This window comes from Camelina sativa, chromosome 20, assembly GCF_030686135.1.
Source record: "Camelina sativa cultivar CO46 ecotype springtype chromosome 20, ASM3068613v1".
Classification (NCBI taxonomy): domain Eukaryota; kingdom Viridiplantae; phylum Streptophyta; class Magnoliopsida; order Brassicales; family Brassicaceae; genus Camelina; species Camelina sativa.
Window position 1 is genome coordinate 36,119,499 of NC_141899.1, and position 27,408 is coordinate 36,146,906.

Here is a 27,408-nt window from a genome sequence, read left to right on the forward strand (position 1 = left end):
ATAAGGTCAAATGGTTATCATATTGAAACCAAGGGTGAAGGATCTAAAGAGTTCCTCTACATTACAGAAAATGTGAAAGGACAAAAGAAGATCCTAGAGACTATACCTGCCTTAGCCTCTGGTCTATACCATGCTAAGATTAACATGATAGAAGCCAACTTCGCTAAGCACAAAATATACAAAGAAAGTTTCACTTTATGGCATGACCGGCTTGGCCATCCGGGAACTAACATGATGCGTAAATTGATAAAGAGTTCAAAAGGGCACAACCTTAAAGAAAGAAAAGTTCTCCCTAAGAATCTCACATGTGTGGCATGTGCACAAGGGAAACTTATTGTAAGACCTTCACCAGTAAAAGTCACAAGAGAGACTTTACATTTTCTGGAAAGGATACAAGGTGACATATGTGGGCCGATACACCCACCTAGTGGGACATTTCGATATTTCATGGTGATGATAGATGCATCAACCAGATGGTCCCACGTATGCTTGTTATCCACGAGAAACTTAGCATTTGCTAAGCTCTTAGCTCAAATCATTCGATTAAGAGCACATTTTCCAGACTTTCCACTTAAGACTATACGTCTAGATAATGCTGGTGAATTTACATCCCAAGCGTTTAATGATTACTGTATGTCCATGGGGGTGAGTGTGGAACATCCTGTGGCACATGTACATACACAAAACGGATTAGCTGAATCCTTCATTAAACGAATACAATTGATAGCTCGACCATTGTTAATGCGATCGAAGCTTCCTGTGTCGGCTTGGGGACACGCGGTCTTACACGCAGCAGAACTCATACGCATCAGGCCATCTAGTGAACACAAATATTCCCCATCCCAACTCCTATCGGGTCAAGAGCCAGACTTATCCCATCTTAAGACATTTGGTTGTGCCGTTTATATACCAATTGCTCCACCACAGAGAACAAAGATGGGACCACAGAGGAGAATGGGAATATATGTGGGGTATGAGTCTCCCACCATAATAAGGTATCTCGAGCCACTGACAGGAGACCTGTTCAAGGCCAGATACGCGGACTGTCAATTTATTGAGTCTGAATTCTCTATGCTAGGTGGGGAGACCAGCAAGCTGAGCAAAGAATTGACATGGAATCAAACATCCTTAGAATGGCAAGATCCTCGAACTATAGCATGTGATGCAGAAGTTCAGAAGATTATACATCTTCAACAGCTAGCTAATCAATTGCCAGATTCCTTTGCTGACCCGAAAAGAGTAACAAAATCGTACATACCAGCTTGCAATGCACCAGTACGTATTGATGTTCACAAGGAACACAATAATCAAGTTGCTACAGAGTCTATGCCACGTTTGAAACGGGGTAGACCATTAGGTTCCAAAGATAAGAATCCTCGGAAAACAAAGAGTGCAAAACAGACCGAGGCTAAGGGAATTATAGAAAAGCCAGACGTTGTCACGGAAACTCCTACGGCACCAAATGAGGCTCAGGACGCTGAACCTCAAGAGCCTGAAGGAGTTGACAACAATGAGATCTCGATAAACTATATAATGTCTGGAATACAATGGAACCGAAAAGATGTCGACATTGATGATATATTTGCATACAAGGTAGCACTTGAAATAAATGAGGATCATGAGCCCACATCTATACTAGAGTGTACACAAAGCAAAGATTGGCTTAAATGGAAAGAAGCCATTGATGTGGAGCTAAACTCTTTAAAGAAGAGAAGTGTGTTTGGTCCGACCTTAAGGATAACACCAGAAATTAAACCAGTTGGACACAAATGGGTCTTTGTAAGAAAGAGAAATGAGAGAAACGAGATTGTCAGATACAAGGCAAGGCTCGTAGCACAAGGATTCTCTCAAAGACCTGGCATAGATTATGAGGAGACATACTCCCCTGTGATGGATGCAACGACTTTTAGATATCTAATAAGTCTGGCCATAAGAGAAAGTTTAGATTTGCGGTTAATGGATGTTGTAACTGCATATCTATACGGTCCACTGGATAATAAAATTTATATGAGATTACCAGAGGGTATAGAACTCAAAGATAAGAAGGGTTCTAGAGACCAATACTGCATAAGGCTAGACAAATCGCTTTATGGACTGAGACAGAGTGGTCGAATGTGATATAACCGGCTAAGTGAATATTTAGCCAAGGAAGGTTATAGGAATGACCCGATCAGTCCTTGTATATTCATAAAGAAATTCGCGAATAAGGGATTTGTGATAATAGCAGTATATGTGGATGATTTAAACATCCTTGGAACCTCTGGGGAAATTGCCCAAACAGTAGGATATCTCAAGAAAGAGTTTGAGATGAAAGACCTAGGCAAGACAAAATTCTGTTTGGGGTTGCAGCTTGAGTACATAAACAATGGGATCCTTGTGCATCAAAAGGCATACATAGAAAAGGTACTCAAGAGATTTAATATGGAGCAAGCTCACTCATTGACTAGCCCAATGGTTGTGAGAAGTGTAGAAGTGGATAAAGATCCATTTGCTCCTAAGAAGGACAATGAAGAAATTCTTGGTCCTGAAATGCCTTACCTCAGTGCTATAGGAGCATTAATGTTCTTGGCTAGCCACACTAGACCTGACATATGCTTCGCAGTAAACCTTCTGGCAAGATACAGTTCTTGTCCGACCATAAGGCACTGGAATGGTATAAAACATGTTCTGCGTTACCTACAAGGAACGACAGACTTTGGTTTATTTTACACTAACCATAACAAAGAAGGTTTAGTTGGTTTTGCTGATGCAGGTTATCTGTCCGACCCACACAATGGTAAATCACAAACAGGTTATGTGTTTACACACGGTGGTACAGCGATCTCTTGGCGTTCTATGAAGCAGACTCTAGTAGCCACATCCTCAAATCACGCGGAGATCCTAGCCATGCATGAAGCCAGCCGTGAGTGTGTTTGGTTGCGGTCAATGACTCAGCACATTCGGACAGATAGTGGCATGGACATAGACAAATCAGCAACGGTCATCTATGAAGACAATACAGCCTGCATCGCACAACTCAAAGAAGGTTACATCAAGGGAGATCGGACAAAGCACATCCTGCCAAAGTTCTTCTATACACATGAACTACAAAAGGCCGGAGAAGTTCAAGTGGTGCAAGTTCAGTTATGTGACAACTCAGCCGATCCCTTCACCAAGGCATTACCGACAACAACATTCAGGAAGCTCACGCACCAGATTGGAATGCGGAGGCTTAAGGACTTGGAGTGATGCTTGGAACAGGGGGAGCAATGTGTGCTGTACTCTTTTTCCTTCACTAAGGTTTTGTCCCAATGGGTTTTCCTGGTAAGGTTTTAATGAGGCAGCATCCCCTAAGCACATTGCATCGATCCCTTCCTCGCATAGGCACGGTTGTATCGTCCAAGGGGGAGTGTTGTAAAACACTTGGTGGACTCTATCCAACCGGCCCATTATCAGTTCGTCCGTGCGCAGCCTCTCGACCATACTTGGTCGAGAGCCTTCGGCCCGTTAGTCGAAGCCCATCGGCGATAGCATTAGTATGTCGGTTTTACCTTAGGACTTGTAACACTATATATACATGTTGTAACCTCAATTCCTATCAATAATAACCTAAGAGATTTACTCCCTAAACTCTCTAATTTACAACACTGTTACAATTAAGGTTTTATTGGTTACAATTAATATATGGATTAATTTATAATTTATGTATAACCTATTTGTAACCATTTATTAAAATTATAAAGTCTACCAAAACAATGTTGTGTACTTCCGTTTTATTATAAAGGAGATGTGTCATTTTCTATGTTATTTTTTATTTTGTTGTTTCAACAACTACCCAGCTGTAATTAAGTTATATGGATTAATATAAGACTCACTCAAATCCGGTCAACTTGTTTAGTTGGCTTTGTAGATCAATGATCAATAAGCATGGAAATCAATATAGAATTATCAAAGATTTAAGAACACAAGACTGTTTTAAGAATAACTCTCTTAATAGCTTAAAGAAATTATCTCAAAACTCTAAGCTCTCTCTTACAATCTCTCAATCTCAATCTCTCAAACTCTATATGTTAATGCCATAACTCGACATACATATATATAGTAAAACCAAAACCTATTTCAACTAGGAAACACCAATATCCTAGATAACACTAAATAAGCTTTGATCCTTATCCATTCACTAATCATTAGGAATGCTCTGCTCTTTCTATTTTTAGGTTCTCTTCAAGCTTAAACCAACATACTCCTCCTTAAGCTTGAACTCCAATGCTGCTAAATCCTTAACTCCTATGAACTCTCTCATCTCCTTGAACTTGGTTCTTCCCAAAGCTTTTGTGAGTATATCCGCTTTCTGTTCAGTGCCTGCAACATGCTCCACTTCGACTTGTCCGTTTTCCACACACTCTCTTATAAAATGATACCGTCGATGAATGTGTTTACTGCGTCCATGTAAAACTGGATTTCTTGTTAAGGCAATAGCAGATTCATTATCAATGCGGATGATGACTCTTTCAAGAGAACTCCCAGTAATCTCAACTAACAAGTCCTGCAACCAGATTGCTTGCTTCGCAGCTTCGGTTCCTGCCATAAATTCTGCCTCACACGAAGACAAAGCCACAACATCCTGCTTCCTTGAGCACCATGTGATCGGTCCCTTTCCAAAATAGAAAATGTGACCATAAGTGCTTCTTCCATCAATGGGATCACCACTGTGACTAGAGTCACTGTAACTGATCAGCTTAGGCACTCTTGATATTTCATAGGACAAACCCAATCCGACTGTTCCTCTTAAGTATCTTAAGCACTGTTTTAACGCTGCACCATGTGATTCTCGTGGACTCTGCATGTACCTGCTTAATATTCCAACACAATACGCAAGATCAGGCCTAGTATGAAGTAAATATCTCAGACAACCAACCCTTTTCCGATAAACTGTTGCATCGATCTCCTTCTCCTTCTCTGCTTTCGAAAGTGTCAACTCTGTTTCCATCGGAGTGTGAATTAAGTTGCAGTTTTGTAAACCAGCTTCCTCTAGAATCTTCAATGCATAACTTGATTGATTAAGTGTTATTCCCTTTTGATGCTGTTCTACCTTGATTCCGAGATAATACGACAGTTTGCCGAGATCACTCATGTCGAACATAGATGACATCTCCTCCTTAAACCTCACAATGATCTCCAAACATGTTCCTGTGATAAACAAGTCATCAACATACACTCCCACAACCAAGAGATTATGACCTGAGCTCTTCCTATAAACAGAGGGTTCCTTTGAGCATTTAACAAAACCAAATTCCATAAGTATCTGGTTTAGTTTGTTGTTCCATGCTCTAGGAGCCTGCCTTAGAACATATAAAGCTTTGTTGAGCTTATACACCTTTCTCTCTTCACCTTTCTTGATAAATCCTTCTAGTTGATTGACATGTACAATCTCCTTGAGTTCACCATGGAGAAAAGCTGTCTTGACATCAAGGTGATGTATCTCCCAACCATAAGATGCAGCAAGACTGATAAGAAGCCTGATTGTTTCGATCCTTGCAACTGGAGCAAACACTTCTTCGAAGTCAACACCATATTTTTGGACATAACCCTTAGCCACTAATCGAGCCTTATACTTGTTGATGCTCCCATCCGAGTTTCTTTTGATTTTGAACACCCACTTCAAACCAATCGGCTTTGCTCCTATAGGTAAGTCTACAAGATCCCAAGTTTTGAACCTTTCGATTGACTCTATCTCTTCCTCGCAGGCTCGTCTCCATTCAATAGACTCTCTTGCTTCTTCATAATTCCTTGGCTCATTGTTTAAACAGAGCAAAGCTAATTCTCCTTCTTCCACTGCAAGTTGAAAACAGACATAGTCTTCTAAGTACTTTGGTTTAGTACGATGCCTTTTCTCTGTAATTTCAGATATTACTGCAGGTTCGTTTTCTATGTGTCTGGTCTCGCTATCAGAAATTTCATCAGATTGCTCATCCTCTCCGGTTTCCTCGCTATCAGAGTTGTTTCTCACAAGAGATTGCTTTGGTGACTCGCTTATTGCACTCTCCTCTCGATTTTGACTACTCATACCATCAATTGTAAACTCGAAGTTCTCATCTCCTCCATCACTAAGATTGTTCCTACTCCAGTTCCAGCTCTTGTTTTCGTCAAAAACAACATCACGGCTAACAATAATTTTCCTCGTTTCTGCATCAAGCAATCGATAAGCCTTGGAACCCGGTTCAGTTCCTAGATGGACAAGAACTCGAGTTCTATCGTCTAACTTCTTCAAGTGAGCTTTCTCTGTCTTGGCATAAGCAATGCAACCAAAAACTCTAACATGTCCAACTGCTGGTTTTCTTCCTCGGTAGCATTCATATGGAGTTTGTTCCCTAAGCGACCTTGTCACAACTCTGTTCAACAGGTAAGTGGAGTGTCTTACAGCCTCCCCCCCACAAGTAATTAGGCATCTTCATGTGCTTTAGAATACTTCTCGCCATCTCCATGAGTGTCCTATTACGTCGTTCCACAACCCCGTTCTGTTGCGGTGTATAAGGAGCTGTCAAGTGTCGAGTAATTCCAGAGTCTTCACAAAAACTATTAAACTCAAGAGATACAAACTGTCCTCCTCTATCAGTTCTAAATGTTTGTATCTTTTCTCTTGTTTCCTTTTCAACCATAGCCTTGAATTTCTTAAACTTCTGTAATGACTCACTTTTCTCCTTTAGTAGAACAGTCCACATATATCTTGAATAATCATCTATAAGGACAAATATGTATCTATTTCCAGCACTTGTAGATGGTGTTATGGGGCCACAGAGATCTCCATGTATTAGTTCCAGCTTCTTTGTTGCTCAAAAGGCAGTTGCATTTGGAAAAACCTGAGTAGGTTGTTTTCCAAGTAAACATGAACTGCAAATCTCCTTTTCAAGAGATTTGTTCGGACCACCTATCACCAGTTCATTAGTAAACATGTTCGACAAGGTGACATAGTTAATATGTCCCATTCTGGCATGCCACCTACTTGATTCACTTGCAGTCGTGAAGATCAAACAAGCTTTGTTTGTTAGTCCCATGTTTACCTTATACAGCCGATTCTTTGTTCTCTCTGTTTTTACGAGCAAGTTTCCTTCTGGATCACACATTGTAAGATGTTCTCCTTTCAATCGTACTTCACAACCAGCCTCTGTAGCCTGTCCTAGGCTTATGATATTGGTTCATAGACTAGGGATAAAATACACCTCCGACATCACTCTTGGCTTCCCGAATGAGTCAATGAAAGCAATTGTCCCTTTCCCTTTGATATCAATCTTCGAGTCATCTCCGAATCTTACCTTTCCTGTAACTGAACGATCGAGTTTATCAAAGTATCTCTGGTCTCCAGTCATATGATTGCTTGCGCCGTTATCAAGAAACCACACATTACTTCCAACAGTATTTGCTTCAAACTTACTCGGTATGCAGCGTTCTTTGTTCAAATAAACAACTTCATGCATCATGAGATGATCTGCTTCCCCAGTGTCCTTATGTTCAGTCTCCTTGTGTTCTGCTAGTCCAAGTTTAAGCAGCCTATCTGGACATTGTGAAGCAAAATGACCTATCTTGTCACACCGGAAACAAGTGACTTGAGATGGATCCCTCCAACTATTACGGCCACGTCCTCGTCCTCTGAAATTTCTTCCACCACGTCCTCTTCCTCTATAGTCTCCGTTATACTCTCGATTTTGTGGTTCAAAGTTAGTGTACATCAGCTTACTTTGATCTTCCTCTGCATCTTCTTCCTCAGAGATGCGCTCCTCATAAGCCTTTAGCCTACCAACAATGTCCTCGAAACTTACAGTATTAAGGTCTAATACTTGTTCAAGCGAAGCAACCATATGAATAAACTTCTTCCTTGGGAGACTCTTCAAAAACTTTTTAACAAGTTTTGATTCCTCTATAGTTTCTCCAAGAGAAGCAGTTTTCAAAGAAATCTGAGAAATCTTCTCTGCAAAGTCATCAATCTTCTCTGTTTCCTTCATCTTGAGCCTGTCGAATTCAGCCATCAAGGTTTGTAGTCGAGCCTCTTTGACCCTCTCAGCTCCTACATGTCGAGTTTGAATCGTATCCCAGACTTTCTTTGCTATACTCAAACCTCCGACCTGCAGAATTAGTGTCTCTGGTATGGATTGCAGGATTAAAGCTATGGCCAGATTATTCTTGTCACCATCGGATGACTCTGCTTCGATCACCTCCCAGACCTTGTTGACCTTAAGAACATAGCTCATCTTTATTGCCCAAACCGTGTAGTTGGTAGAACTGAGCATAGGACATGAGATTGAAGATGACGCTCCTCCTTCTTTTGGTTTATCTCCTGCGACCGCAAGTTGTTTATCCTTAGTGTCTGTACTTCCGTCTCCTGACATCTATTCTATTCTCACAGATTCCTGATCTTCTTTTCATGCTCTGATACCAAATATAGAATTAGCAAAGATTTAAGAACACAAGACTGTTTTAAGAATAACTCTCTTAATAGCTTAAAGAAAATATCTCAAAACTCTAAGCTCTTTGTTACAATCTCTCAATCTCAATCTCTCAAACTCTATATGTTAATGCCATAACTCGTCATACATATATATAGTAAAACCAAAACCTATTTCAACTAGGAAACACCAATATCCTAGATAACACTAAATAAGCTTTGATCCTTATCCATTCACTAATCATAACTCGATTAGGAATGCTCTGCTCTTTCTATTTTTAGGTTCTCTTCAAGCTTAAACCAACAATCAATTGTGATTAAGTCAAAACACACATTGAAACCATTATCAATTGCTTTATTTTTTTCCCTCTGCAAATAATTTCCTCAGAGATCATCATCACCTTCCATGGGCTCCTCCTTATCCCTCTTTACCAACGTTGGACCGATCCCACCTCAGTACCAAGTGTTCATCAACTTCCGAGGCGAAAAGTTGCGTGACAGGTTCCTAGGTTTTCTAGTGGATGCTCTTTTAGAAGAGAATGTAAACGTCTTTATAGATGATCATGAGCTTAGAGGCAAAGATCTTGATCATCTCTTCAACAGGATCGAGGAATCGAGAGTCGCGCTGACAATCTTCTCCAAGAACTTCACCGAGTCCAGATGGTGCTTAGATGAGCTTGCTAAGATCAAAGAATGTGTGGAAGAAGGAAGCCTTACAGTGATTCCTATCTTCTTTAAGATGAAAACTGACGATGTGAAGAAACTAAAGGGAAAGTTCGGAGACAATTTCCGGGACCTGAAGTCAACGCATCGCGGCGAGCCCGAAACTTTTAGGAGATGGAAGGAAGCTATGTTTTGTGTCTCGAGAAACGTTGGCTTGTCTTCGTCACGATACAGGTCTTGACTTGTCTCTTTTCTTCTGTTCTTGGTTAGAATACTCTGTTTCAAGACTCTGTTTCTTGGTTAGTTCAGGACAGAATTTGTTCGATATTTTGATCTCTGTTATGATGACAGCCGGCAGAATGATTTGGTCAGAACAATCGTCGAGGAGGTTAAGAAAGTTTTAAAAGACATCTCCGAGAGCGAACGCAAAATTTTTGAAGCGGAACGCAACCAATTGGCGGCAAGAACAGATGAAGTGATTAGAGTTGTTATACGTTTCCTAAGTCTGTTTCTTCTTTTCACAATAGTTTTTGGTCCTTATGGTTTAGTCCTTATGTCTGTTTTCTCTATTCCTCTTGGTCATTTCATAATCAATCGAGCTGTGGAAAGTGAGTGGTGAATGGTTTGCATTTGATATTTTTTTATGAAATAATTCGATTTTGATTAGTTTGACCTTGCATCAATTATTTGATAGCGTTTGTTGTACTATGAAGAGTATGCAGAATATATATAACAAATTTCTTTAATAGGATATTTTAGATCCCTCTCTACATGGAAAACGTTAGAATATAACTAAGCATAGATTGACTTGGTTTCTTGATAATATACTTAATAGTACATATTACATGAAGGCTTCTGACTTTTGAGACGTGTAGACACTGTAGACTCTACCTGTCCGTGAATGGATCACATTACCACCATAATATTTTACTACCTCTTTTTGTTACATTAATCATCATTTTCAAACAAAAACATATGTTTTTTACAAAATGAGTGTGAATTTAATTTATTTACAATATTGAAAACATAATCAATAGTTTTAGAGACAACTCAACATCTCTATTGATCTACAAAAATTGTTTTCTCTGAAATTGGAACCTCAGATTTGATAAAAACATACTAAACCTTTTGTCAACCACTAGGTTGACTATCACATATTATGTGTAATGAACAACCAATATGCCACATCATCTTTAGCTTTGACTTTAGAACTTTAGAAGTTTATCTCCTTTTTATGTGTTTGCCCGCCACTGTTGTGCTACTCAATTAAGTGAAATGAGACATGACAACTCTCCATAGTACAACAAACTCTACGTGTCGCATCGCTTTGTTAAGGTATAGAGACAACACAACACACAAATATTACACTTAGAACGCGCCAAACAAACGCTTTTAATCAATTTTATAAAAATCTTCGTTTCTTACAAGACTTGAAAAATAAAGCTCACTCTCCTATCTATCTGACACAACACCTTGTGTAAATCTAAAAGAGTATACACACTTACCTTCAAAGCTTTTTGAATTCGCTAGAAGGTTTACAAAACTCTCAAACTTTTATCTCACGAGTTCTAGCTCTTTTTGCGACTAGCCCTCGTCACTTTATACCCCACAAACAATCTCTAACCTAGATCTTTGTAAATTCTAACTAAAAAGAAATATTCTTTATCCCTAAAAATTATTTTCCCTTATCTCTTCTCACCAAATATACTCTCAATATCTTCGAGTATATCTTGATCCCTTCTTTCTTCCTTCTCACGAAATCTTGTCATCGAATCCACAATATTTCTCCACATCATCACGTCATTCCACGTCAACATGTAAGTACTCTGAGACACTTCACAGCTGCCTGTTCCCTTCAGAGCTCTGTTACACCTTCACGCTTGATGTCAAGCTAATCGGATTTGGATTTTCGAATCGGATTAGTTGTTGAGCCTATTCCAAAGACCAATATGATTTGTTCCTTTTTAAAATCTGGTTAATGGGATGGTGCTAAACTATTTGCCTACAATACCCATTATCTTTTCGCTTTGACTTAATTACAATCATAGATTCATAATCACCCCTTTGGGTTGTTTGTCTTTATTCTTCATTTATTAATATATAAACCTTTATACGACCCCATCTTCTTCGAAAACAGGTAATTTATATTAGTTCTTTATCATTATTCTCGAATCCCCAAAACAGATCAAGATTCAACCTCATTCAAACTTTTTTGGTGAGTAAAATCTAAGCTACCCATTGTTCTTCCTTTCTGCAGGTTTGTAATATGACAATCATGATTTAATTTCTTTTTCATGCCTCTAGAATTTTTTTGGCCTGATTGTACTTATTACTTTATTAGCATATATTATAGCTTCAGATGTTGATTGTTTTAAGATTTCCATTAGAACACTGGATTTGAAACTATATTTTCTATGCTAATAGACAAATTTGAATCAGAGAAACAGACAAATTTTCTGTTCTTTGACTTCACTTTTGTAGTCTTTTTGGTTCTTGACTATATATCAGAAGAGAAGATATGTAGCTGCAAATGAGTTTTTTTTTTCTTTTTCAGTTTTGCAAATGAGAAAAGATGGGTTTTTGATAGATAGTATAATTTGAGGTTTTGTGTGATACAGTGACTTTAGTTTGAAATTTGTGTTTTGACAATTTTCTAGTTAATTGCTGGTAAAATCAAACCTTAAAATGGGGGCGGCCTTTTCTCAAGCAGGAGACAGACGTCCTCAGGTTTTCCTCAATTACCGGAAAGAAGAGCTCCGCCACACTTTTATTAAACGTCTCTTGACTGAGCTCCAAAGAAATAACGTCAACTACTTCATAGATGACAAAGCGCAGAAGGGTAAACCAATAACGGATCTCTTCGAGAAGATCGAAGAGTCAGCGATTGCGCTTGCGATCTTCTCTAAGTGGTACTCAGAATCAAAGTGGTGTTTGGACGAGCTTGTAAGGATGAAAGAGGGCGTGGAGGCTGGTGAACTCGTGGTGATCCCCATCTTTGTCAATGTGACCCCTAGCGAGGTGAAAAACTTCAATGGTGTGTTCGGTGTAACATTCCAGAAGTTGAGGAATAAATACGGGAAGGTCCAGATCCAGAAGTGGAAAGAGGCTGTGGAGTACATTGCTGGCATAAGCGGCATGGTCTGGAACGATAGGTAATATTTTGATTCTTTATCATCCTTTCTTGATAGACTCTAGAGGGTAGTCTGGTCTAGTTACTATTTAGTATATATAGTATTTGGATTCTTTCTTAAGAAATTAGTTTTGGTCTAGAAGTAACATGTCAACCCAATTCTAGGTTTAAGTATTGTAACTTGTTGTCGGCTTTTCTCTTGTCTCAGATATCCCGACTACGGTTTCACTCATCCATGTAGCTTATCAGATGACGTTCTTGTTATGCGTACTACCAGGGAGGTTAAGAAAGAGCTGTTGAGAAGAGATCCCAATTACGGAAAAACAGAACATGTCGGAAGTGGAGTAACTCTTTTCGTTTCTGCTATGTTGGCTTTTTTCTGTGGTATCTTCTTGCCAAAACTATTTTTAGCTGATGGGAACCTTCGCTTCGCTGCATCATGGTTAGTCGGTTTTTTGGTTTTCTATAAGGCCTTTCAGATAAAAACCACCAAATGTGACCACATCATCACCTCCTTAGATACATTAAGAAAAATGTGGTATTATTATAGAACCCCCAAAAATGTTGACAAAAGAAACTCCAAAATAAGAAAACGTTAGATTCGCAGAGAAAGGTTTGCTTTTATAGTTTCTTTGCTTGTGAACGTTGTGTTCACTTTTTTTCTTTCTGTTTGTGTCTTTTTATAGTTTTGTGTTATTTGTAGTTACATTGTTCTGTCTGTATACATTATACATTATACAATACTACATTTAATGTATATCATACAGTTTTTGTTGTGTTGTATATATTTTTTTTTTGGGTCATTGGCATGCATGGACTTGTTTTTGCCCCTTTTCGACTTCAGTTTTTGTTATCGATCAATGCGTTGTGTTATTAAAGCGTATGCAAACAAGGTCGCTTGATTCTCTCTTGTGCTATTTGATTTGATGATCATTCTTGCCCTCTCCTAACTCCAAGGTGAGGCATGAACAACGTAAAAAACCGTACCTCAGGGAGATTTCGGAAAGAATTTTGACGATTTGAAGAAAGAATATGTAGACAAAGAACAAGACAACACTCATATGTTGTATGTAGTCTCATAATTACCTATTGGGTTTGTCTTAACTCTTAATTCATGAGTTGATTAAAGCCCAAGTACTTCCAAACTTGAATATAATCATAACTAATTAACTATCTTTTGGTTATAACTTTATATATAATCATTAATCACCTTTTAGGTTTGTCTTGTGTATTGCAAATCCCACAAACTTAACAATGTATTGTAACTTGTCGGCCTTTCTCTTTTCTCAAATATATATTGCAAAATCCCCATTCTTAAAAGACCCAAAATTCGTATCCGAAGAGTCCAAAATCGCGGTCGTGATCTTCTCCAAGAGGTTCCCAGAATCTGACTGGTGTATGAACGAGCTCGTGAAGATTAGCAACCTAAGGAAAGAAAGAAGACTCATCGTGATTCCTATCTTCTACAAGGTAACAACGAGCGACGTGAAAAACCTTACAGGAGATTTCAGAAAAAGTTTCAAAAAATTGAAGAAGAAATACGCTGGCAAATTAAGTCTGGGGGGATATTGTGTGCAGATCGGGCAATGGGAAGATTCGGTGAAGTCAATTGCAAACATAAAAGGCTTGAATATGTAATGATTTCTTGGTTTCTTGATTAATCTTTAGGTTTAATTAAGTACTGGTGGTATAACTGAAATTGTTTGAAGTGCTTTCCTTAATTAGAGCTAATATTGCTGAAAATCAAAGAGATATTTTCTTAATATTGGGCTAAATCATTTTGCTTATCTTCTACTCCTGATCATATCCTTAAATTTGTCAGTTCACGCTCCACCCTATATCCATTTGCCCAAACGACGAATAAGCTGCGAAAGGAGGTGCTCCTGTTGCAGATTAATCATGCTGTTCAAGTATGGTTAAACGAAATGCCAGCAAGAGAGTTCGAGACTTCACTCTGTAAATGTAGCTTCTGGAACAACTCGCTGTGAGGAACAAGTCGTTGTGTCGAACAGAGCGTTGTGTCAATCAGGAAGTTGCATCAGATCACAGATCCTCGAGTTGCTGACATGGATGTGTGAGCTGATGTGGCAAGACGTGAGTGGACGTGATGATGTGTCGAGGAAAGGTGATGACTTGGCATTGAAGATACAGACAAGATGGTTCTTGGAGATATGAAGAATATTCTCCACAGCAAATTAAGGAAAGGATAAACTTGACCAGCAAGCAGTTTCCTTATCCTTGGAGATATGAAGAATATTCTCTACAGCAAATAAGGAAAAGATAAGCTTGAGAGCAAACAGTTTCCTTATCTTGTGATACTTGAGATTCGCCTTCTAGGGGTTCTCAAGTCGTGTATATATATTCTAGGAGTAGGTCACAAGCCAATTTGAGCACTCTAGAATATTGATACAGTTGTAAACTTCGAAGCCACAAAGATAAGGCTTAGAAGGTGTGTTCCCAGTTCTCTATGACATTAATCAGGAGGTGATTAAGTGCACAGAGAATTGTTTTCTTTCTCTTAGATCTACACTGGTGAGAGGTTTAGATAGAAAAGAGAGAGAGGGTGAGTTTTATTCTCTTAGCAAAAAAAGAGAGAGTGTTAGATTCATTCTTAGTCTGATCATTCCTATTGGGTAGAATAGTTGAGTAAGGGCCGAGACAAAATTGTATCATTGTAAGAGATAAATTTTGTTAATAAGATTGAAGAGAAAGCGTTGGCTTGGCGCGTTCCAAGTGTAAATCAGTGTGTTGTGTGTCTCTATACCCTTACAATTGGTATCAGAGCGGACGCCTGATAAAAGAATTGTTTATATTTTCAACAGGTGAGATCTTGAGATGGAGTATGGAGAATCCACAACAGTTCGTTGATGAGAACAATCCGCTATTGCTTGACGCTGAGCATTATGATGATTGGAAAGCACAAATCAGATAGATGATTCAGAGTCGTGATATGGAAGCCTGGTTCGCTGTTGAAGATGGATGGTCACTTCCAACACTACGAACATGAGAGGATAAACTGTAATAAAGCTCTGTAAGCTGTGGACGGTTGAGGGAGAAGTTAAAGAGAAAACATAACGCTGAAGCGTTATCTACTATTTTCAGCTGCTTGCCGATGGATCTGTTCGCGATGTTACAAGAGTGTATGTCGGCGAAAGAAGCTTGGGATATTTTGGAAGCCTTCTTTGAGGAAGCCAGAAGGGTTAAAAAGGGAAAATCTGATGTATCACCATCCTGTCATTTTCAACAGTCAACTAAGCTCTCCTTGTAAGGAAGTTGTAGTGCTGAAGAAGGTATATAAGGATAAGAGGTTTGTCATGGAATTTCTCAGAAGCTTATCACATGAATATCTTTCTCACAAATCTGATGGTAAAGGTGCTTTGAGTTCAGATGAACAGAAGGTTGATCAGTGTGTGAAATTGATTCGGACAGATGAACTGCAGATGAGAAAGAAAGATCAGAAGGCGGAGGAATCATTCACTCTGAAGACAGTAGAAACTCAGACGTCTGTTCAAGGTAATGAGGGAGTACTGATTAAGAAGCAGTTCAGAAGTCTGAAGAGTGTACAACGTCAGCATCAATCTTCATCATTCAGATCTGATGCAGAGAAAGAATCTCAGAGTTCAGAATATCAAGGTTATGGACAATTCCAATCAGAATGTTCTAGACTTGAAAGAAGAAGCGTGTTGAAGTGTTAAAACCGTCAATGCTGTGTTCATACGAAATCTTGTTTGACATGGAGTGATATTGATTCAGCCAAAGAAGATGATGAGAATCAGAAGTCTGTTTTGAAGCCTAAGGATGATGTGGCTGGCTTATCTGTTGAGAAACAAGTCATCGCTCTGTCTAAGGATCTGATTCTGCAGAAGAAGGAAAATTATGATCTGGTGTCGAGAAGAAAGAGCTACTCTATAGGGTCTTCACTCTTGAGAAATTGTTGTCTGAAGAGAAAGTTATTATGTCTCTATTGAGACAACGTCTTGAGGATCAGCTAAATATTAACAAGAGGCTGAGTAAAGGAGCAAAAGATCTAGACAAGCGGCTGGTTACTCACAAGGGTACTATGATTGCAAACTGTGGTATGAAGAACCATGGAGGAAACTCAAGTGGTGACACAAGTGCAGAGAATGGGTCAATAGTGCTACAAAACAGAGGTGGTGCTGTCAAACGAGCGTCTGAGTTCAACGTGCAGAAGACTAAACAGATGATTGTTGTGAACAACCTGAGAGGGAAACTGCGTCGTTGTTGGTATTGTGGTGTGATTGGTCATATTAAGGTTGATTTCTACAGATTTAAAAATCATGTAAGTCAACTCTTAAGCCAGAAGAAGTTCCACAAGGTTGGAAGAAGAGAATCAATCACCTGATGAGAATCAAACAATTGAGAACAGCGTACGGTACATTCTTTGACCTTGCATCAATGTTGTGTGATAATCGTTTGTTTGTTGATATTGCTGTAGATCATGTTTCACATACTAAAATTACAATTACAGGATCCTGGATATTAGTTTATTCATAGATTAGTTGTGGAGAAACTGACTGTAATAGAACATCAAAGTACTGATTTGCGAATTGCTGATTTGTTTACAAAACCATTGGACTTGGATCAACATGATTCTGAGAAAAGTCATTGGTGTTTGTGGGATCTAATATGTTCTGTGAGTTGTGTTGATCAGATACAAGGACATGCATCAGAACAGGCCATGGAATTCCTAGAATGTATAAAAGAGCAACACTCTGTCTAAACGAAGAGTCAGTGGAAAACAGCTGCCTGTCATGCCAATTCATATGGGGGATCTCGTAAAACGTTATCGTGAAGGAGGAGGTCAAAGAGCTGAGGAGTGGCATTATTATGCATTCCATTCTGAAAGAAGTACCAGTTGTTTGTAATTAAAAAAATAGAGTAATATTGCTGGTACGTCTGCAACAGAGTCCTGAAGAATAATAACAAGGGAATGCACAAATATCTGCGGTTGAGAAGTCAAGTGATATCGCTGATAGAAATCAGGAGATTCAGCAGAAGATCGTTCATATCGTCAAACTGTGAATATCATTCATGCCTGTTGGATCTAAGCTCTAAGGTAGTGTATCAAGAAAAGTCAAAAAAAAAAAAAAAAAAAAAAATGATGACTTGATACACTCCTGTCAGTGCACTCTCCAAAGGAAATTCCAGCTGCCTACTTCACGTTGATGATGAACCATGAGAATCAAAGGCATGCCAGAGCGAAAGAATAGCCACTGATCATAGAGTTGTTCTTTGAAGATTCACAAAAGGTTGTGGCAGTTTCTGGTGAAGTCCTAAACAAGTGGTTGGCACACATTACATAACAGATCTCAAGGTATGAAAGCCGCTTACTTTAAGAAGTAAAATTAATATACAAGTGCTCTTGATGGTCTATTGCTTTTATGGTTCCCTCACTTCCTGTGATTAACTATGTTTGGATGTCTGAGGTCGTGTATAAAAGGCTGAAAAGAAAAAATGTGTTGTAAAATCAATGTTTTGTAGTTAAATTCATATGATTGATTGATGAAACACGAGGCAGATTGTAAATATTGTTGATAAGAAATGTTTGTATATTTTCAACAAGTGTGCACTGATGTGTGTTGATGTTCATATATTTTACTTTGTTTTCCCTTAGTTTATTCACATCTTTTGCATCTTTTGCTATCCATTTAGGCCATTATTGCATAGCTTTAGCACTAATCATGTATTAGAGTGTAGTTGCATTGCATTTGCATCTGTTCATGCATAATCAGGTTATTTTTGAGCTTAAGGAGCATGAAAGCAATGCTGAGGAGAAGTGAGGCAATCATGAAGGGAAAGCAAGAGAGTTAAGGCTGAAGAACCAAGGTCTAGAGTCCCACTCGACCCCACACTCGACCAGACACTCGACCATGTGCTGAGGAGGACTCGACCGAGTGGAGGAAGCAGAAAAAAGCCAACTCGACCAGCCACTCGACCGAGCAGGGGGTCTAGTTGACCGAGCCGTTGACTATTTTTTTTATAGTATTTTTAGGGCTTCCACCTCTTCTCCTATATAAAGCCTTGTACCTGCAGCCACCAAAGAGTCTAGCTTTTTAGAATAGTCAGAAACCTAGTTTTAACCCTTTTGGGAATTATTCCTTTTGCACTTTTATTTTTCTTAGATCTTGTACTCTTTTAATAGAGAAAACATAAGATTCTTGGATTTTGTTGGTTTCATACCTTTCAAGATATTAAGAATTCGTGTTTGATTTCTTCTTGAATGTTATAGATCTTTGTTTTATCTTTCATTTGATGCAAGTTTCAGTATTTTCTGGGTTTATGACTTTGATGTTCATCATGTGTTCTTGTGAGTAGTAGCTTAGGATCTTGAGGATGGGTTAGGCTGGGCTGTCTTTGAGGTTTGTTTGCTTTGGTCAAGCTTAATTGTGGTAGAATCTCTTCTAGGGTAGATGTTCTTAATGCTAATCCTGAACTGAGAGGTTAGGGTTTGATTTCAAGCATCTTATCATCACACCAATGTTTAAGGAGCATAGATAAGGCTAGATCTAGAGCTTACCATTAGGCTTGCTAAGAGATTAGAGGTCTTGTTTCGTATGAGACATATTGCTTAATGCCTGCTTGTGTAGATTCTTTTCTTTGTGAGAACAAGTCTAGAGATGCATGAGTTTGATTGTTTCTTGCCATGAGAGTGGATTAAACTTGTCTTAGATTTGTATGTCTAGAGATTAGCTCAAAGTTTGCTTGAGATTTGTTGACCAAGTTAGATAACCTCAATCATTAGTCCAGCCCATGAATCCCTCCTCAAGGCCTTACTTGTTTATTGATTTTTAAGTCTTAATCCTGCTGTTTGATTGTTGTTTGATTCGTTCTTGTATTGCTCTGTTTTTCTTGCATTGCTCTGTTTCACGGATTTGTCCAGCTCGACCTTGCACTCGATCTACACTCGATCGAGTGCTTGCTCGAGTTCATCCCCAGAACTCTTGTTTATGATTTGTACTTGTCCTGTCTTATCTCTAGTCTCATTCTATTTGCATTTATGTTGCATTTACTTATTGTCCTGTTCATCTTTGTCTTGCATTAGTTCATTAGTATAGTTTCTATTTCTGTTCTAGCTTCATTTTAGTGATAATCATTCTGTTCCATTTACATTTAGCATCTAGTTCTAGTAGTTTTAGTTTCTGTTCTTTACATTTCATTAATAGGATTGTTAGTGACAAAAATCCTTTGCATATTTGGCTTAACTTAGGCTCATATACACATCCTGATTGTTCACAACTCCCAGATTGGATTGACACCTCTTGTACTACAATTGCATAAGGGGAATTGAAACACCCTGCCATCCATTCATTTCATATTTCACCATTGCATACATCCATCAATCAATACCACCAACAAATTGTGTTTCAATTTGGCGCCATTGTCCATTTGAGAGTGTTTCTGTGACATTTAGGATCATTATTAGTCTAAGATTAAGTTCGTTTATACACTTGTGAAGTTGCTGAACTCGAATCTTCTTTTGCTTGGCTGTGTTGAGTTTCAGGTACCACTTGACCACCCACTCGTGCACCACTCGACCGAGTAGTGATCGAGCACTTGATCGAGTCAGACAGCGTATCTAAATAGACACCAGTTCCCAGTCGACTCGACCACTCACTCGAGCCTGTGCTCGACCGTGCACCTGTTCGAGTCAGTATCTCAGTCTGTGGATGCACACAAGGTCCAAGGGGAAAGACAATCTTCAAAGGCCTTGACAACATCCACAGACTGCAAAAGGGTTTGAGACATAAGCAAAGAAGAGTAGTTCAAGAACAGCAAGGAGATCAAGTGGTAATGGAGCAACAAGATCCAGTTCCAAGACCAAGGAACATTGGTGCTGGAGATGCACCCAATATCCACAACCAGAGAGCTGGCATTGTGCCTCCCACAGTGCCAAACAACAACTTTGAGATCAAGAGTGGATTGATCACCATGATTCAAGCCAATAAGTTCCATGGATTGCCAATGGAGGATCCTCTAGACCACCTTGATGAATTTGATAGAATCTGTGGTCTTACCAAGATTAATGGAGTGAGTGAGGATGGATTCAAGTTGAGGCTCTTCCCATTTTCACTTGGAGATAAGGTTCACCTTTGGGAGAAGACTCTTCCTACTGGAGCAATAACCACATGGGATGCTTGCAAGAAGGCTTTCTTGGCAAAATTGTTCTCAAATGCATGGACTGCTAGATTGAGGAATGAAATTTATGGGTTTGCTCAAAGAAACAATGAGAGCTTTTGTGAAGCTTGGGAGAGGTTCAAAGGATTTCAGACTCAGTGTCCTCACCATGGCTTCAGCAATGAGTCACTCCTAAGCACATTGTATAGAGGAGTGCTTCCCAAGATCAGGATGCTTCTTGACACAGCTTCAAATGGCAACTTCCTCAAAAAGAATGTGGAAGAAGGATGGGAATTAGTTGAGAACCTTGCTCAGTCAGATGGCAACTATAATGAGGACTATGACATAACCATAAGGTCCACCTCCACTGACCAAGAGGACAAATACAAGAAGGATTTGAAGATGGTCAATGAGAAGCTTGATAAAATCCTCCTTAGCCAACAAAAGTCCATTCACTTCATTGGTGAGGAAGAGGTTCAAGTTCAAGAAGGGGAGAATGAGTTTGCTGAGCTTTGTTATATGCAAAACCAAGGTGGATTCAAAGGCTACAACCAAGGAGGGTTCAAGAACAACAACATCTCCTATAGAAGCACCAATGTAGCTAATCCACAAGACCAAGTCTATCCACCTCAATAGCCTTAACAGCAACAAAACTATGTCCCTAAACAACAACATCAAGTGTTCCAGCCTCAGTTGTGTCTCCCACCAAGGTTTCAGACTAACCAAGGCCAAGAACAAGACTTAAGAGCTATGATGCAACAGTTGTTGATTGGGCAAACACAAGGGAAGATTGAGGCAGCAAACAGATTTGCTGAGTTGAACAGGAGGATATCAGATGTTTACAGTGAACTCCATACCAAGTTTGACACACTGACTTCCAGGATTGTGACAATGGAGAATCAACTAGCTACTGCCCCAATGCAAGATAACAACAAAGGCAATGCCATTATGAACTCTATAGAATCTGCTCATGCTATCAATCTACGCAGTGGAAGGGTTCTACCAACAAGAGAGGGAGCATTACCAGACACTGAGGACAATGGTGATCAAGAAGGGGAGGGTTTTCAACAAGAAGAAACTCAGAATGAAAACGCCATCAAACTCAACCCACCACTCGACCACTCACTCGACCGAGTGTGTGATCGAGCACCCGATCGAGCAGCCTCCTAGGAAAAAATTAAGCCAGTCACTTCCAAAGAAAAAGAAGTCCGGTTCATTCCTCCTCCTTACAAGCCTCCACTACCTTTCCCAGGAAGATTTAAGAAGCAGATGGTTGAAAAATACAAGGCATTGTTTGACAAACAAGTTAGAGAGATTGAACTTAGAATGCCTCTAATAGATGCCTTTGTGATGATTCCTCCTTACCAGAAATTCTTGAAAGATGCTGTGATGGAAATGATCAAAGAAGTTCAAGGGATGGTGATTCTTAGCCATGAGTGCAGTGCTATCATCACAAAGCAAGTGAACCCTCAAAAGCTAAGAGATCCTGGTTCCTTTACTCTACCTTGCTCTATAGGCCCTTTAACCTTCAACAGATTCCTATGTGATTTGGGAGCCTCAGTAAGCTTAATGCCTCTATCAGTTGCTAAGCGCCTAGGGTTTACAAGGTATAAGCCATGCAATATATCCTTGATCTTAGCTGATAGATCAATAAGATTACCACATGGTGTTTTGGAGGATCTACCAGTTAGAGTTGGAGCAGTGGAAGTCCCAACAAACTTTGTAGTCTTGGAAATGGATGAAGAACCAAAAGACCCTTTAATATTGAAGAGACCTTTCCTAGCTACAGCAGAAGCAATAATAGATGTGAGACAAGGGAAGATTGATCTCAACTTGGGAGAGGACCTCAAGATGACATTTGATATTGTAGAGGCTATGAAGAAACCAACCATTGGAGGGCAAATCTTTTGGGTTGAAGAGATGGACAAATTAGCAGGAGAACTGATGGAAGAACTAGCAGAACAAGATCACCTTAGGACTGCCTTAACCAAAAGTAGGGAGGAAGGATTCATTCATAAAGAAACCAAGGCCTATGAGGAGATGTTGGACTCCAGTAGGGAATCATTCCATCCAGAGGTTTTGAGGGGTTACCTGCATTAAGAGAAGAAGTCTGCTCAGTTCAAATAGCAAATCTGGAGAGCTCGACCACGCACTCGACCACGCACTCGACCGAGCACCAGAGCCACTCGACCGAGTGCACTGCTGAGTCCTCCACAGATGATTGGTCTGAACTAAAAGCACCAAAAGTAGAGCTCAAACCTCTTCCAACTGGGCTAAGGTACGTTTTTCTAGGTGAGAACTCTACTTATCCTGTGATAGTAAATGCTAAGTTAAGTAAAAAAGAACTTGATTTGCTAGTTGTTGAGCTAAGAAAGTATAGAAAAGCTATTGGTTATACCTTGGATGACATTCAAGGACTCTCACCTAGTCTCTGCATGCATAAAATCCATCTTGTAAATGAATCTTACTCCAGCATTGAACCTCAAAGAAGGTTAAACCCCAACCTAAAAGAAGTAGTTAAAAAAGAGATCCTTAAGTTGCTTGATGCTGGTGTAATCTATCCTATCTCTGATAGTACTTGGGTTTCACCAGTTCATTGTGTCCCAAAAAAGGGAGGGATCACTGTAGTAAAGAATGATCATGATGAATTAATTCCCACTAGAACCATTACAGGACATAGAATGTGCATTGATTATAGAAAGCTTAATTCAGCTACTAGGAAAGATCATTTTCCTCTTCCTTTCATTGATCAAATGTTGGAAAGATTAGCTAATCACACTCACTACTGTTTCTTGGATGGATACTCTGGATTTTTCCAAATTCCCATTCATCCTAATGACCAAGAGAAGATAACATTCGCATGTCCATATGGTACTTTTGCCTATAGAAGAATGCCATTTGGATTATGTAATGCTCCAGCAACTTTTCAAAGATGCATGATGTCTATCTTCTCTGATCTCATTGAGGATGTAGTTGAGGTTTTTATGGATGACTTATCTGTCTATGGAGATTCCTTTTCTTCTTGTCTTGCTAATTTATGCAGGGTTTTAAAGAGATGTGAGGAGACAAATCTAGTCTTGAATTGGGAAAAGTGTCACTTCATGGTTGAAGAAGGGATAGTTCTTGGACACAAGATTCAGAAAAAGGTATTGAGGTTGATAAGGCAAAGATAGAAGTCATGGTTCAACTTCAACCACCAAAAACAGTTAAGGACATAAGAAGCTTTCTTGGTCATGCTGGGTTTTATAGAAGATTCATCAAGGATTTTTCAAAGATAGCTAGGCCATTGAAAAGGTTGCTTTGTAAGGAAACTGAGTTCAACTTTGATGAAGATTGCTTGAAGGCTTTCAAGGAGATCAAGGCTGCTTTGATTTCAGCTCCAATAGTCCAAGCTCCAAACTGGGATCTTCCATTTGAGATTATGTGTGATGCTTCAGACTTTGCAGTAGGAGCAGTCCTAGGACAGAAAAAAGATAAGAGGCTGCATGTGATTCATTATGCAAGTAGAGCCTTGGATGAAACTCAAGGAAGATATTCAACAACAGAGAAAGAGCTCCTAGCAGTGGTATTTGCCTTTGAAAAATTCAGAAGCTACTTAGAAGGGTCCAAGGTAATTGTGTACACTGATCATGCTGCTTTGACGCACATCTATTCAAAGAAGGATACAAAACCAAGGTTGTTGAGATGGATTTTGCTTCTCCAAGAGTTTGACATGGAAATAGTTGATAAAAAGGGGATAGAGAATGGAGTAACTGATCACTTGTCCAGGATGAGGATAGAAGAGGAGATTCCAATTGATGATTCAATGCCTGAGGAGAAACTGATGCTGATTGGGACAACACGGCCCACAACTCGACCACCCACTCGAACAGGCACTCGGCCGAGCGTGTTTGGGTGCCCGATCGAGCAGGATGAGATGGAGGAGTGGATGGCACTTGAGAGTGAGGATTTGCCTTGGTATGCTGATATTGTCAATTACAAGGTGTGTGAAGAAATCCCAGCAGACATGAACTCCTATAGGAAGAAGAGGCTCGTCAAGGATATCAATGGATACTATTGGGATGAACCCTACTTATACAAGAAGGGATCATATGGATTGTTTAGAAGGTGCATAGCAGAGAATGAGGTTGAAGGAGTGTTAGGACATTGCCATTGTTCTGCTTATGGAGGCCATTTTGCAACCTTTAAGACAGCCCAGAAAGTCTTACAAGCTGGCCTATGGTGGCCTACATTATTCAAGGACACCCACAAGTTCATCACAAAGTATGATGCTTGCCAAAGAATGGGGAATATAACAAGAAGGAATGAGATGCCTCAAAATCCAATTCTTGAAGTTGAGATATTTGATGTGTGGGGAATTGATTTTATGGGACCTTTTAATCCTCCTTCAAATGGGAATGTCTACATCTTAGTAGCAGTGGACTATGTCTCCAAATGGGTAGAAGCTATTGCCAGTCCCACTAATGATCATAAGGTGGTTCTCAAACTTTTCAAGACCATAATCTTTCCAAGGTATGGAATCCCAAGAGTTGTAATAAGTGATGGAGGGACACACTTCATCAACAAGATTTTTGAAGGGATGCTAAGGAAGTATGGAGTTAAGCACAAGGTGTCTACAGCCTATCACCCTCAAACAAGTGGGCAAGTTGAGGTGTCAAACAAACAGATCAAGGCCATTCTATCAAGAATAATAGGAGCAACAAGAAAGGACTGGTCTAGTAAACTTGATGAAACACTTTGGGCTTATAGGACAGCTTTCAAAACACCTATAGGAATAACCCCATTCCAGCTTGTGTATGGAAAGTCTTGTCACCTCCCAGTTGAAGTTGAGTACAAGGCTCTATGGACAATCAAACTTTTCAACTTGGATCTTGAAACAGCACAAGCTAAGAGAAGCCTTGATTTGCATGAACTTGAGGAGATCAGATTGGAAGCTTATGAAAACTCCAAAATCTACAAGGAAAGGACTAAGGCCTTCCATGATAAGAAGATTCTCATCAAAGACCTAAAGGCTGGAGACCAAGCCTTGTTTTACAATTCAAAACTCAAGTTATTCCCTGGGAAGTTGAAAAGTAGATGGGGAGGTCCTTTTGAAATAAAAGAGATTTTACCATATGGAACTGTCACACTTCTCAACAAAGATGGCAGTGAGTTTAAAGTTAATGGTCAGAGAGTTAAGAAGTATTTGGGAGAGAAGGAGACACATGAGAAGTGCTCAATGCTTCTCAAGGATGCCCCTCAAGCTTGAAGAGCTATAGAAGTCAAGCTTAGTGACTTTAAACAAGCTCAATAGGGAGGAAGTCCCTAAGGTATCTCTATATATATTGCTTAGGATTTTGGTATTTTGACTTTTGTCTTGGTATTTGCATGGTCAGGGAAGCAAGGGAGTCTAAACAGAAGAAGAGAGGGACACACACGGTCCAGCTCGACCCCCCCCCCCCCCCACTCGAGCACGCACTCGACCGAGTGCAGGTCGATCACCGTCGTCGAGCTGCCCCAATCTCCATCTCCAAGTGATCAACAAGACCCCAACTACACATTTGACAGTATGCAAGAGGATGTGGACAACTTCTTCTCCAATCCTTGAGGTACCACTATCACCTTCCCTTGTAAATATCATAGCATTTGAAATTGTGTTTTGTTTTTGGTCTTGACTCCTCTTACAAATTTCTTTCACACAGAGGACTGTGTGATTTAAGTTTGGGGGAGGGTTTGAGATAGCATTTGACATTGTGTTTTGTGTTCTTATTTCAAATTTTTAGCATCCTCATATTTGTTTTTGCATAGCATCTAAGGCATAGAAAAACCCTAAAAATTTGAAATTTTTTTGCAAAAATCTTTATAAAAAAGAGTGTTCATGTAGTTTGCATTGCATATTAGGATCTTGTTTAGCATGTTTCATTTAGGATTGTATAATATTTGCATTAGGGATCTATGATGAGTTTTTCCTTGTTAGCTTGCTTATTCACTAGACTAGGATCAATGCCCAAATTAATAGTACTTTGATGCTAGTTGAGTAGTTAGAAGCATAAGATTGAACCAAGCCATGAATTCCTGCATTGCATTTGGTCTAAATTGAAGCATGTTGTGATTTGACACCATTTCCTATTTATAAGAACCTAATATTGAATTTCAATTATCAATATGCGCATTGCTTTAAACTCATGGATACCATATACATATTTGGATCATCTTTCTCCTTTTTACCACTCTTGTTGATCCAAGTAGCTGATTTCCTCATTAGGAATCAGTTCCCCTACCCCTTAACCAACCCTTCTTTCAAGCCATGTTTATTCTTGTGTGTGTGAGGCCTATTTTTGGGAATGAGCTTGGTAGAAAGTGTTAGGTTTGAACTGACAAGAGTAAAACCTTGTGTACTTCTAGTTTGCATTTTTCAAACTAGATAGGACTAGGAGGTTCACTTGTTGGGTTTGGGACTTGGCTGTTTTGAAAAGAAAAGAGGAAAAAGAGAAAGAAAAAGGTTAGAGTCTTTAAGAGGAGAATGTGTTTAAGCAAAGTCTAGTGAAAGGATGGGAAGTAAAAATTGTTGAAGCTGGTTCTAGTTAAAGAAAGGAAAAGAAAGAAAAGGAAAGTCTAGCAAAAAGCTTGTATGTCTTAAGAATAAGAAGAAAAGAGAACCATAGCAAATAAGTAAGAATCCCCCATCCCACTAGAAAGATCAAATAAGAAACCTCTCCTAAGACTTGAAAACCAAAAGAGAAGAGGGTGAAAGAGAAAAGAAGAAGTTAAAGGGTAGCACTAGAATCATTTGGGTTTAGATTGATTGGATAAACACTTTGGGTGCCTTTGGGTAGACAAGGTTTTGTTCTTGTATGTGTCTAAGTGTTCTTACCTTTACCATTCTTCTAAAGCTCAATCCATTTTTATGAGAGAACCTTGATATTGATAAGCCCCACTCTAAAAAGAGACCATCATTGTCTCTAAACCTTTATCTCCAAGCCAAATGAGTTTAAGCATTGCATAAAATTGATTCATGTTCTTGATTAATGAATGTTAAAGGAAATGGTTGATTTGAATGCATGTGGATATCTAAGGCTCT

General features: G+C 39.3%; 3 protein-coding genes and 1 non-coding gene across 6 annotated transcripts; 2 read left to right on the top strand and 2 right to left on the bottom strand.

The window, feature by feature from the left end:
* Nucleotides 1-7,175: 7,175 nt before the first annotated feature.
* Nucleotides 7,176-8,363, bottom strand: LOC147919946 (uncharacterized). Its single transcript, XM_087504179.1, has one exon. It carries the CDS (start codon nucleotides 8,361-8,363, stop codon nucleotides 7,176-7,178), a length of 1,188 nt encoding a protein of 395 aa, XP_087360305.1.
* Nucleotides 8,364-8,736: 373 nt separating this feature from the next.
* On the top strand, nucleotides 8,737-9,824 carry LOC147919947 (protein PHLOEM PROTEIN 2-LIKE A8-like). Its single transcript, XM_087503417.1, has 2 exons — nucleotides 8,737-9,316; nucleotides 9,434-9,824. The coding sequence occupies exons 1-2, from the start codon at nucleotides 8,826-8,828 to the stop codon at nucleotides 9,699-9,701; spliced, it is 759 nt and encodes a 252-aa protein (XP_087359543.1). The 5' UTR covers nucleotides 8,737-8,825; the 3' UTR covers nucleotides 9,702-9,824.
* Nucleotides 9,825-11,211: 1,387 nt separating this feature from the next.
* LOC147919948 (TIR domain-containing protein-like) lies at nucleotides 11,212-12,995 on the top strand. 3 transcript variants are annotated; one of them, XR_015592538.1, is made up of 3 exons: nucleotides 11,212-11,339; nucleotides 11,793-12,234; nucleotides 12,421-12,995. XR_015592538.1 is itself a non-coding variant. In XM_087504427.1 (3 exons), the coding sequence occupies exons 2-3, from the start codon at nucleotides 11,768-11,770 to the stop codon at nucleotides 12,809-12,811; spliced, it is 858 nt and encodes a 285-aa protein (XP_087360553.1). In that variant the 5' UTR covers nucleotides 11,212-11,339; nucleotides 11,740-11,767; the 3' UTR covers nucleotides 12,812-12,995. The 3 variants fall into 3 exon arrangements, 2 of the variants coding, with proteins under 2 accessions (XP_087360553.1, XP_087360554.1); XM_087504427.1 differs by having other exon boundaries at nucleotides 11,740-12,234; XM_087504428.1 differs by having other exon boundaries at nucleotides 11,212-11,297; nucleotides 11,740-12,234.
* A 7,422-nt stretch (nucleotides 12,996-20,417) lies between these two features.
* LOC147919949 (small nucleolar RNA R71) lies at nucleotides 20,418-20,524 on the bottom strand. The gene has a single exon (XR_015594271.1). It is a non-coding gene; the product is annotated as a small nucleolar RNA R71 (small nucleolar RNA).
* Between the last annotated feature and the right edge of the window lie 6,884 nt (nucleotides 20,525-27,408).

Coding starts and splice junctions, on each gene's coding strand:
- LOC147919946 (XM_087504179.1), bottom strand. CDS start 8,363: ATGTCAGGAGACGGAAGTACAGACACTAAGGATAAACAACTTGCGGTC.
- LOC147919948 (XM_087504427.1), top strand. CDS start 11,768: ATGGGGGCGGCCTTTTCTCAAGCAGGAGACAGACGTCCTCAGGTTTTC. Junction 12,235..12,420: donor GGCATGGTCTGGAACGATAG/GTAATATTTTGA, acceptor CTCTTGTCTCAG/ATATCCCGACTACGGTTTCA.
- LOC147919947 (XM_087503417.1), top strand. CDS start 8,826: ATGGGCTCCTCCTTATCCCTCTTTACCAACGTTGGACCGATCCCACCT. Junction 9,317..9,433: donor TTGTCTTCGTCACGATACAG/GTCTTGACTTGT, acceptor TTATGATGACAG/CCGGCAGAATGATTTGGTCA.